General features: G+C 38.2%; 1 protein-coding gene across 1 annotated transcript in view; it reads left to right on the top strand.

The window, feature by feature from the left end:
* Positions 1 to 5,429: 5,429 nt before the first annotated feature.
* The window catches only part of Hnmt (histamine N-methyltransferase), a 29,239-nt gene continuing 21,662 nt past the window's right edge, over positions 5,430 to 13,006 (top strand). Inside the window, exons 1-2 of the mRNA XM_008824164.3 lie at positions 5,430 to 5,572; positions 11,767 to 11,819. Of these exons, the coding sequence (XP_008822386.1) occupies positions 5,436 to 5,572; positions 11,767 to 11,819 (190 nt within the window). The 5' untranslated portion in view covers positions 5,430 to 5,435. The remainder of the gene's footprint in view (positions 5,573 to 11,766; positions 11,820 to 13,006) is intronic.

The following is a 13,006-nucleotide window of genomic DNA, read 5'->3' as shown; positions in this document are numbered from 1 at the left end:
TGTGGCCTTGCTGGCCAGTTATTCTGGGCCCAAAGTAATTTGAAAGAGTTCTCTCTTCTCTCTCCCTTTTTCTCCTCCTCCTCTTCCTCCTCCTCCTCCTCCCTCCTCCTTCTCCTCTTCTCTCTCTCTCTCTCTCTCTCTCTCTCTCTCTCTCTCTCTCTCTCTCTCTCTCTCTCTCTCTCTCTCTCTCTCTCTCTCTCTCTCTCTCTCTCTCCACCAAAGTCAATCCTGGCACTAAGATTATAACTCTAGCAAATTTTCCTGACCCTGTGACCATGGGCAACTAGCCCAGGGCAATTCACTGTTTGGGGCTACATTTATTTTTATGTGGGAAATGCCAGCAACACAGGCCAATCAGGTATGGAATAAGAAAGTTGGAAGCCACAATGGATACACTGAAGGGTATTTGCGGAATTACTGAAATCAGACTCTATAGGCCTTATTATATATATTAAAGTAGTTTAAATTGGGTAGGGGCAATAAGGAGAGGAAAAGATAGGGAAAATGATCTGAGTACCATCAAACTCTATTATGAAAATTGCAAAAAAATCAATTGAAAAAAAGAGAGAGGGACATGCCTTTAATTCCAACACTTGGGGGGCAGAGGCAGGTGAATCTCTGTGAGTTCAAGGCCAGCATGGTCTACATGGCAAGTTACAGCTGGGGCTATAGGGAGACCCTGCTCAAAAAGACCAAGAGAAAGAGGAGAGAGAGAGAGAGCAAGAGCGAGAGCGAGAGCGAGAGCGAGAGAGAGAGAGAGAGAGGAGAGACTGGAGAGACTGGAGACTCAAACATATTTTGTTGTATGTTTTGAAGACAAATTGAGACTTCCTGGCAAACCCTAGGGAAGGGGAAAACTGAGGAGAGGCTGGGAGGAAAGCAGCTTGGAACAAGGATGTAAGGAGATACACATTAACAAGATGATCACTAAGTCCACTGGGGGACACATCTAACCTAAAGATGACTAAGCCTACTGGGGGACACATCTAACCTAAAGATGATCACTAAGCCTACCGGGGAACACATCTAACCTAAAGATGATCACTAAGCCTACTGGGAGACACATCTAACCTAAAGATGATCACTAAGTCTACTGGGGGACACATCTAACCTAAAGATGATCACTAAGTCTACTGGGGGACACATCTAACCTAAAGCAACAGATACACGCTAAACTTGAGAATTTGTTTATTTGCTTATTTAAAATCTCTATATAATAAAATTCCTTATTGGGAATTTAAAAATAAGAAAAACTTAAAATTTCCTGTCTAAGAGGTAGATACAGTGCTTCCCTTGCCTGAGTACTGTCTGTGGTCTGGATTTAGCTGGGCCATATCTGGTGAAGGTATAGCTCACAGAGTGGAGCTGTCTTTAGAGCACTCCATTGCTTTGGTAAATGTTTTTTGATCAAGGTGGCAAAGGAATCTCCTGAAGTTGGGAGTTTATGTTGTGTCTGTAAAAATGAGCATGTTCTCATAGAAAGACTGTTTTCAGCAGCACTGAATTACAATCCTGCCATAAATGTAGAATTACTTCTCAGTGAAAAACCTCCTTTATTGGAGTGAGAATCCAGGTCTGATGTACCTTTTTATAAGTTTCACACAAGCTCTTTTTATTCTTTCTTTGGGTCTGCTGTCTAGCCCTGATTTCACAGAAACCTTGCTCCAAATGCTAATCCTGATTTGAATTTTTCTGTATAATTTTGGCTCATCCCTTGAGTTTTCCTGAAATTATTTACTTGAATCTTATCAATATCTACAGTTAGCTGTGAATTTTCTTATGCCAATCTCTTTGGATATAGCTACCAAGAAGAGTAAATTACTGCCTCTTACTATATGATTGAGAGTCTTTTAAGTTCAGATTAAACAAAAACAATTGCTAAACAAATATAATTTCAGTATATGTTTACTTCTTATCCTGACTGGGGAAAAAAGTTTTAAAAAATGGACTTACTACTGGGATGGAAACATTAACTGACATGGCAGGGGATCCAAAATATTTCAGGTGACTTTTTAGATTTGAATTATTTAGTAGAAGCAACTTCAACCATTTTCTTCAGCCTCATTCCTTGTTCCATAACAACCTCACTCATTTACAACAGAAGGTGAGGTATTCTGTTTCCTCAGGCCCTTGCTAGAATTTATTGTCATTTGTTTCCTTGATGGTGGCCATTCTGACTGGGGTGAGATGGAAGGCTGAAGAGGTTTTAATTTGCATTTCTCTGATGACTAGAGATGTTGAACACCCATAAAAATATTTCTTGGACATTTGTATTTCTTCTTCTGAGATATCTGTGAGGTCCATTTATTGATTGGCAGTTTGTGGTTTGTTTTGGTGTTTAATTTTTACCATTCTTTATATATTCTATTTATAAACTCCCTCTCATCTGAAAGACAGTTGGAAAAAAGTTTCTCCCATTCTGTAGGCTGTGTATACTGTTATGGTTTCTTTGGCTGTGCAGAATCTTTTTTATTTCATGTAATTCCATTTATCAGTTCTTAGAACTCTTTCCCTATATTCGATCCAGAAATTTGTTGCCCATATCTGTATCCTGAAGTGTTTTTGCCAATAAATCTAACTGAAGAGGTGAAAGATATCTACAGCAATAACTTTAAGACACTAGAAAAAGAAACTGGAGGTGGATAATGAAAAGACTGTTTATGCTCCTGGATTGGAAAAACTAATATTGTAAAGTGGTTATGCGTCAAAAACAGCAAGTTCTCTTAACTACTGAACTATCTTTCCAGTCCTGAGAACATTGTCCTTAATATTAAAAGTCAGAGTTAAGAGAGATAAACCGATATTTTATTTATTATTTTTATTTTATGTGTATGAGTGTATTGCCTGCATGCATGTGAGTGCACCCATGTCATGCAATGTCGTGGAAGTCAGAAGAGGGCTTCAGATTCTCCTGGAAGTGGAGTTAAGGATGGTTCGTAGCTGCCGTGTGGGTGCTGGGAATCGAACCCAGGTCCTCTGCAAGAGCAGTCAGTGCTTGGCATGTATTGCCTGAATGTGTATAAGCACACCAATCCTGCAATGCTCGAGGAGGTCAGAAGAGGGCATTGGATTCCCCTGAAACTGGAGGTACAGATGGTTGTTTGTCACCATGTGGGTGCTGGGAATCGAACCAGGGTCCTCTACAAGAGCAGCCAGTGCTCTTAACTGCTGAGCCATCTCTCAAGCTCCACTTTTTCTCTTTCTTAATTTATTTTTTTGGCATAGCTCATATAGAACAAGAGTTTGTTTTTTCTCTTTCTTTTCTTTCTTTCTTTCTTTCTTTCTTTCTTTCTTTCTTTCTTTCTTTCTTTCTTTCTTTCTTTCTTCTTCCTTCCTTCCTTTCTTTTTGATATTGTATAGATGGTATCATGGGAATAGGCACTGGAAGAATACAGAACTACTCACCTTTTCTAATGCTCTAATCTTCTTTAACAGAGAAATTAACCTTCATTTTGGATAGGTACAGAATAATGAGAGGTAGTATGGAGCAATTTAAGAAAAATAATGAGCCTTGATATCAAATATGAATTTATTCTTTTAGGGGTCATGCGATCTTGTACAACTTAGAAGCTCTGAGCTCTACCTACTGGTATCAATAGTTCCAAACCTAGGAGGTTAGAAGTATTGAATGAAATGATCTATAGAAGGTACTTTGATATGGTGTTTCCTCTCAAAGAATTTTGGAAAGGCTGTAAAGCCAATCAGAAAAATGCCATAGGTAAATGGAGTATATTTCAAGAGGGTATGTGACAATGGTTATGTGAACTTCTGGTATGCTAATATATATTTTGAATATCTAGAGAAACTTGAATTAATCCTTTATAAGTGATTTGACCATGCAATTGAGATTCTGTAGGTCATTTTATTAAAAATCTTGAAGAATTTGTAGAGAACAGAGCACTATGGAGTAGTCTACTCCCAGTGGTAGCCTTCACTAATACGTAGGCTTTGGCATGCTGCATTTATTTCCAAATGCCATTTTTTAAAAGGAACACAACAAAATAGAATCTTTCCAACAAAAGAGAACAGAGTAGTAAATTACACAAAGATATACCAGAAAAGAAATAACCAGGAGCTTTGGAAGAGCCAGAGATGTTAGGAAGTGAGGTTTTCTAATAGTTGATTTCAAATTTTCAAATGACTGTGATATGGGAAAGAAGTGGATGCATCCTGTTAAGTTTAAGCAAAATGAAAGGAGAGGTCCTCTAGGAGGTCCAAGGAGGCAGGTTTGAAATGAACACACAGGCTTTAATGAGAACACAGGTGTTAAGAGCTCAAGGTCCCTGCAATAGTCCTGGGTCCTTGCACTGCTCAGCCAGCAGCCTTTGAGCAAAGCACTCAACCTCTTACAAACCCGGTCTCTTTCCGGTATTGGGAGGAAGCTCATGGATATACTGTAAAAACAGGGAAATTCTTAAACTAAATTTGAAAAGAATCACACTACTCCTGGCGTATCATAATAACTCAATAAATAATAATAACTCAATAAATGGAATTAATAGCGTAACACAACTACTAATAATGAAAAAGATGGAGAGCAGGTGAGAGCAGAGTTATCAATATTGATTGTTAACGCCAGTGAAAATACATTACACATATTTTTAAGCATTTAAAAACCTAACAGGGAGACCAAAAGTGCTTCTGTCCTTGTGAGCTAACAGTCACAGAGAGATGGATGTGGAGTTAAGCATTAAATAAGCCTGGTTTTACAAAAGCTTTCAAAGTTCCAAGATTTAGGAGCACATGCTCATCCTTTTAAGGAAACATGGAGGCTACAGGTGGCTTTAACATGCACTGATCGTTCTCGGGGTCCTCCTTAACTGAAGAGATTTCCTGAGTTCCAACAAAGCGATCAATCAGCCTTTGAAGAGATACAGCAGGTGGGAGCTTAAGAAAGCCCAGTTGAGATATGGGAAGGCAGAAACTCCTGCATAACATAGAGGCAGCTGTTGGTCGAGATTCCGCCAGTTCCAGATTTCTGCAAGTGGTGTAGCCTGTCACTATCCAGTTCAGTCCTGTGCTTTGATGGCTTAACAAACAAACGCAAATTCCCAAACAAAGCTCTTTTCTACTAAGAACTTGTGACAGCTGCTGACAACACAGGAAGTGATTTGAATGCAATATGCTTTTAGAGCTTGGAATCTCTAGGCTGCTTACTACCTCTGTTTCTCACAGAACAACGCTGTAGGGGTTAAAGTTCCAGCACAAAGTCCTGTACAAATACTGAGTCACTGAGCTGAGTACGCAGCTTCTGGGTGCATGTAAAATGCAACGCAAGCTTAGCTGATTTTATTTTATTATTTATTCATGTATTACTTATTTTTATTTATTGGGCAGGACAGAAACTGGTGGGGGTGGGGAGAGAAAGAGGGAACTAGCAGGAAGAGAGGAAGTTAAATGTTGCACCCCTCCCTGCTTTCCTTAGAAAACCCAATATGGCATCTTGCATGAGGAGCTTGTTCTCTGACCACAGCAGATATGTTGAATCTTTTCGGAGGTTTCTCAGTAAGTCCACGGAACACCAGTGCATGCAGGAATTCATGGACAAGAAGCTGCCAGGCGTAATAGCAAGGTAACAAATGAACATTTTTGTCAAAGGGACACACAAGGCTGCGGGCCAGTGATAGATAGGTGGAACCCAGCCCGGAGGCGACACGGGGACTCGGCAGTCCCCCCAACCCCCGCTCTCCTGCCGGCCTCGCCTTGGAGCAGCCAGTCTCGCTCCTGCAGCGCTGGGTTCCTCGGGTTAGACATTTGCTTTTTGCACTGAGACGCTCTGATTTGTGCTGTTACCAACTACGCTGAGATAAGTGTTAACCATTTGAAGGTTTAAAGGCACAATGCCAAGCTCATTTGGGAAAAGATAAGATAGAAATCTTTAAACTCAGATTTTTTTTCCAGCCTCCTCCTCCTCAAAAAAATTCCCTAATGGACTCCGGTATTGCGTTCCTTCGAATCAAGTGTAAATAATTGCATAATACTATTTGCTCCAAAGCATTGAAAGGCTGCTTCTCAATTCTAATAATACTGATTTAAATTCGTTTCCCTTTATCTGTTATTGTAGTTATCACTCTCCAAAAGAAATTGTCTTTTCTCGTCAACTTAATATTACCATGACCCTTAAGAAAGAGCATTTTCCCATTATCTGTGAAACTAGTTTCTATCCTTTTCACAGACTCCTTTATTTATTATTTTTGATTAATGTGTTCAATTTGTCCCAAAGCTGATAAGCATTATTGAGAGTAACAGATTCCATATGCTAAAGATAGTCAAATCACCTATCTAGGGATAAAATGTTCTAACTCCCTTTGCTTGAAGAAATAATGATGGGAAACTAGTAAGAAATGACTGACTGTGAATCTAATTTGCAGACAGCAAAGAAACCTGATATCTTTGCTTTTAGCAGAGTTTCTCCACGGAATTATTTCTCTGTGATATTACTTCTCCCTAACCAAAGAGATGTTGGATAAATACAGAATTCTACAGCCCTTTGTATTTCCTGTTGACGCAAAAGCATAACCCTCACCTCAAAGGGGATAAGAGATAGTTATTCAGCCAAATATAAGGGACCATGGCCTGTGAACATATATTCAGGTTAACCTCAAATTCTATGTCCATGGTGGTAACAGTTACATTGAGACAGAGAGAAAGAGGGTCCCCTAGAGGGTTCTTAGTCTCATTCATAGAAGAATTTAAGAATGGACCAAAATGGAAGCTTTTGCAATTTTATTGGAATCTTAAAGAAAAATCTCAGGGCAGGTGAGCTGGTCAGCTGCCTTGAGGAGGTGAATGGTGGGAAGAAGGAAGGAAAATCATGAAGCCATGCAGTTTTAGAGCCTACATGGAGGTCAGACACGTGACTGACTTGCAGCCACACGGCTGAGAGAGGAAGCTTTAGGGAAAAAGTGAAGAAATACAAGATGCTAGGGGCAGCCCAAAGCCTTAAACAAGGCATGTTTAGTAAGAAAGGCATGAAGAAGAAAAGGAGAAATTACGCTTTCCTGAAGAGTTCAGGAAAGCAGACAGACTTACGGAGACCTACCTTGATGTGGCTGGTCTGGAAGTTCTGCAAGGTCTGAGCTAGTTCCAGACATGAAATATTCACCACATAATTAACACACCAGGTATTCCGCCCATCTGTTTAGCATAACATAAGGTGAACCTGCCTTCCTAGGAGTGGTTCTATCACCAGGTAATTGACAAGTGAGACTGGGAAAGTAGGTCCTCCAACAGATAGACTAATGATTTTATAGTCTTGGCCAGTTAAACTTATAGGGCTTATTAATACTCTAACAACATTACATTTTTAAAGTAACAGAACAAAGAAAAGTCATAAATCAAGACACTTTTCAAATACATTGGTGGTTACATTCAGTAGGTGGGTCATGGCAAAGTGGGGAATTTCTACTATAGGTCTCAGATGCTATCTGATGACATTCTTAGCTTTTTGATTGGTGAGACTGGTGCTGTACCAAGTTAATATATTTTATTAGTCATAAGAATGTTAATTCAGAAACAGAGGTAGGCAAGATGTGGCTATTTATGAGATTAAAGATGTCCCCAGATAAATTGTGAATAGGCTCAGGATCTGTAACATTTCAGACTCTCCCACAATCTCCAGTGTGCTAATCAGTTGGTGAGCCTTGCAAGAAATTCCATCCAAGGTTAGTGACATGAGAAAGTGCTCACAAAGTTTCAGGTGCCTACAATTTAGGTCAGCTGTAATTTTTATTTATTTATTTATTTTGACACAGAAGTTCTCACTGGCCTGGAGCTCTCCCATTAGCCTAGCCTGACTGGCCACGGGGACTCTGCATGGTTTACAGGTGCAAGCTTTGTCCTCTATCTGGGGATTGAACTCTGGTCCTCACACTTGCTCATCAAGCACCTTACCAGCTGAATCATTTTCCCAGTCTTGTATTTTGTGTCTTTAAATGTTAGTTCCTAAAAAACAGAGTATTGCATAATATACTAATAATTGACATGCAATGGGACAAATAATAGAAAAATGAAAGCATGAATTCTGTGGTAAATCCTCACCATGAACATGCAGGCAGAACTATGGGGACTCATGTTTTAAGAAAACAGCACCTGAACTTGAGAAGGAAAAGTGGTGGTAGGAAATAGGAGAGGACTTGGAGGAGAGGGACCAGTGGGTTGAATTTGATCAAAATACAGTATGAAATTCTCAAACAATAAAATTTTAAAAATATCATCAGAGAACAAACAACTTTTACCTAAAATTATAATTTACTTCTTTGTATCTTTCTAAAAGTGTAGGTAATGAGTTAATTTCTAAGAGTCATTTCTGTTGCTTATCCAGATCGTTAGTTTTCTTCAGCTCACATCTTAGTCTGAAGTTGTATCGTGGATGACTTTCACATAATGACCCCTTCTGTGTTTTCAAAACCTCCAATCTAAATTGAAAAGAGTACAGGATTTGTGAAAGACTCGTTAGACATCATAGTCATAACTAAATTTGTGTTATAGTGGTGATTTATAAACATGAATATCTGAATAAAAATGTCATTATTTAAGAAACAACTTTGTCAGGGATCATGGCTAATGTTTGTAATCCCAGCAATTCCAGTAACTGGAAGGCTGAAGCAGGAGGATTGCCATGAATTCCAGGCCAGGCTGGGCTATAATGTGACACACTGCCTCAGAAAACAAACAAATGAAAACGAAGGAGGAAAGGAAGAACTCACTTTTCCCTTCTGAAACTAGACTTAAAGGACCTGTAAATATTATTTTTTGCTTCAAGTGTTTACAATTTATGATATGCTAAGATGAGTCCTCAAACTTAGTTGTGTCTTTAGGGCAGGGTTTGCTAAGTGGGTGGTTGAGCATGGTAACTGCTTACAGACAGCCTACTTAGTTTAGTATTTTTATTAAAACAGTGTGTTTTAGCTTGTGACAACAAACAATGGTCATTTGTCTTGGCACTCCTTTTTTTTTTTCTTTGTCTTTGAGACAGGTTCTTCCTGTAGCCTCAGATGGCCTGGAACTCATGTAGACTAGCTGGCCCTGATCTCACAGAGATCCTTCTGCCTCTACCTCCCCAGTGCCAGGATTAAAGGTATGTGCCACTATGCCCAGCTTAAGCACTCCTCTGAATCCAGTCTTCGTCTTTTTCTGTTCAAAATAATTTGTTTCTTAGGGAAAGGTTTTCTGTAGTTCTAAAACAGCATTTTTTTTGTTTGTTTCTTAATTTCACTGTATTAAAATAGCTAAATAAACATTCATTTTACGTATTTTCCAAATAGATATATTTTTGCCAAAAATTTAGTTAAGTAATTTGAGTGTATGCCATATATTTTTGTACATGCTATTTTTAATTGAACATATCTGTAATTATATTCCTTTCATGTGTGATTTTGATTTTTTTTCTTGGAATTCATTAGGAACTCAGCTCGTTGCTCTGATTTCAGCTTTCTTAGTTTTCTATGTGCTTCTCTACTCAGAGCATTAATCTCTTCTCTGCATGTGCAACTTAAACTAATAATTTGTATATCTTTTCCTGTGGAAACTTTTCTGGAACGTTCTGTTCTTTTTTCAGGGATGATCTGGTTTTGGCTAGTGGTACAACCATTGATAGGGGAAATTCCTTCACTTTCTAGTAGTTCTCTTCTCTCCAATATTATTCTCTGTTGATGGGCCTCATCATGCCTCTATTGCTGGGTTCCTTCAGTTAATATTTTTACTAGTGCTAATGTTAAAAAACTCTACATGGATGCACGTCGGAGTCTTTGAGACTTCACATTTTCAAATGCCTTCATTCCATATAAATTCTTGTTAGTTTGGGTTTAAAACGTTATTCAGAAAAAGATCTTGTATCACAAGTTTAAAGGTACTTCTCCACAGTTTTTTAGCTACTGTGATTGTTGATGCCATTCGAACACATCATTTAAACATTTATTTATTCATCTTTTTTTTTTTTCACTTTACAAGCTCCCCTTTTTTATTTCCCATTATCAGGGCACCATCCATAGCTATATCAGGTATGTTGGCAATGGACAAAGAAAATTGCTTGAACATATTTTTCACTGCTTCATATAAAGCTCTGGATTTAGCTCTGTCTTTTTTATTTGCATAAATAATTTATTGAGAATTTCATACATGCATATAAGGTGTTTTGATCAAATCCCCTCCCCTCCAATTCTTCCCATATCTCCCCATCACTTTTTTTCTGATACCTTCATATACTCTTTCTTCTTCTTTGATTGATTTATTTATTTTTATGGGGCTTTTGGCTATTCTAACATTCCCCCCTCTGAAGAGGTATTCTATCTATTTTTCTTATGCATGTATGAGTGTATTGCCTGCACGTATGCCTGTCCACCCATGTTGTGCAATGCCTGTTGTGGCCAGAAGAGGGCATCACATCCCTTGAAACTGGAGTTACAGACAGCTGTAGCTACCATGTGGGTGCTGGGAACTGAACCCTGATCCTCTGCAAGAGCAGCTAGTGCTCTTAACCACTGAGCCATCTCTCTAGCCCCTAACACCTCATTTTTAACATGTGACTTTTTAGCTATTTCTGTTTGGTTTTGCTTACTTTGAAAAATTTAGGGTCTTACCAGTACTCTCTGGAATCCATCACTGTCCCTGATGTTTCTCCCATGCAGCTTAAATCTTGCATTTGCAATGTCTACTGGATTAAAATTTCTTTTTTAAAAAAACTGGTGTCTTCCAGCTCCCACTTTGAGCTGCCTCTTCGCCCAGTCATCTGACACAGAAACTTGGAAGCCACTGTGCACACAGCCTTTTGTTCTCATACTTTAATATGCATCTGAAGTTCTTCTATTCTGCCTGTCCTACTCCAAATGCTGGGCTAGAACCATAATTCAAGCCTATATTATCTCACATTTTAAAGTTGAAAATAAAGTAGTACCTTATTTACTTTTGAACCTCAATCCTTTGGATAGGCATATGATACATATTGGTTCACTGAGCGGAAGAAAGAAAGAAGGAAGCAGGCATCATAGCAGAAAGCCTAGCTTTTCATATCATCAGACTCAGGTCCACAGAGATAGATAGAACTGAGTCGTTGTTCTCCAAACAGCCCCAAAGGAATGTCAGTTTTTACCTATAAGGTGCTCTTGGTGCTGCTTCTAAGTCTTCAGTTTCAAGAATGTTAGTGAATGAAGTGGGCATTTTTTTTTTTTCAAGGAAGGAAGGATTTCATTTTGCTTGGTTTCAGGGGATGTGGTCCACCGTGGCAGGAAATCATGGAGGCAGGCGCATGAGGCAGGTGGTCACATTGCATTTGCAGCCAGGAAGCAGACACGAATGAGGAGCTCAGCTGGTTTTTTCCTTTGTATTCATTCTGGGGCCCCAACCCATAGGGCAGTACTGCCTATATTCAGGGTGGGCCTTCCGGACGCTACTCATTCTTTTCTGTAGATTGGAGTTTCCATCTAGCATTGTTTTCTGTTGCTAGAAATGTGTCCTTTAGCATTTCTTGCCATGAAGGTTTATACACATACTCAGCTTTTATTCATCTGAAAATTTATCAGTTTTGAAGGTATTTTTGTTCGATATGGAATTCTGAGTTGACACACTTTTTTCTTTGTTTTATTATGACCAGGTGGAGCCGGTATTTTAAAGATACTCTGAAGAGAGTAGCATAGCACAGATGATTGGGACCATTGATGCTGGCTGTTGTCTGCACTGTTTAGTCTTGTTCTTCTCAAGTAGACTTGATAATCAGATTTGGCAAAGGAACTTGCACATTTTTCTTAGACTATATAATTTTTTTTTCAGGTTTGGAGACACAAAATCAGAAATTAAGATTCTGAGCATAGGAGGAGGTGCAGGTATGAACAATACAGATAAAATGTATATTTTACTATAACTATCATTATACTTGGTAGTCATATTGTTTATTCTTTGGGAAAATTACTTTCCTTTGCTTTTGCAAAAATTAAATTTATAAAAGCTATCAGTATCACTTCAACTCAAATTAATTCCTACTAACAGAGTGGTAGACATTAGGACATTAGCTTTAATAAATCCAGCCTTTGGTCTACTTCTTTGTAAGTAGAAAATCAGAATAACTTTGAAGATCTTTTCTTATCCAAAATGATTTCATATTCACAGAAAAGGAAAGTTTTTGAAGTCTTTAAAGCTTATTTCATTTAAAACATAGTCCATGGATTGGCTATTTGTTTACTAAATGTTATTGGTTCAGAAGATTAGAAGTATTCACCAGAATGTAAATTGATACATAGCTCCTTTCACTGAAAACATGCTTAATATAGACACTTTACACTGTGGTAGTCCAGCCTCTGAATTAAATTGGCCTAACTATTCCCTTTTCTGAATGAATTCCAAAAGTATTTTTGAAACATTCAAAGCACTCTCTGACCCTTGTTTTATAAGCATCACATGGTCTTATTACTCTTAAGAGGTTTTATCCCAGGAGAAAAATACATGCTCTGGAAACAGATTGATGTAGGTGTCATTTCTAACTGCCCCTAATGAACTGTGTGACCTTGGCTGAGACATAAGCTGAGATTTTCTCTTTGGCAAAATGGAAACACTGAATCTTATCTCATGGGATTGTGAATCTTATCTCATGGGATTGTAGTGAGAATAGTATAGGTAGCATTTATAAAGTGCTGAACTCAGTGTTATTGCGCCTATAAGGCAAAGGTTGTAACTCTCTGTAGAACTAAAACTAAGGTTTAGTATTTATTTTTAAGTTGCTAATCATTGACAGTATGTTAATATAAAACACGCTTTTTCTAACTCTGTACTTACTCTTTTTTTTTTCATTAGTTTTAAATAAGAGTCTCATTCTAATCATTAACTCTCCTTGGAGTTAACCCGAGAAAGTTAAGTTTTTTGCATAAAAATTAATGGTTCATAACTCTGCTCCTGATAATAACAAAATACCTAAAGTTATATATAAAAGTATATGCTGTTTTGTTTATTGTAGTGCTAATTATTGAACCTAGGATGCCAAGTCTCCATTACTTAATTATATGTTTTATTATAATAG

This window comes from Nannospalax galili, unplaced genomic scaffold (genome assembly GCF_000622305.1).
Source record: "Nannospalax galili isolate Female #2095 unplaced genomic scaffold, S.galili_v1.0 scaffold889, whole genome shotgun sequence".
Taxonomy (NCBI): Eukaryota; Metazoa; Chordata; class Mammalia; order Rodentia; family Spalacidae; genus Nannospalax; species Nannospalax galili.
This window is presented reverse-complemented; position numbering and strand designations above follow the sequence as displayed.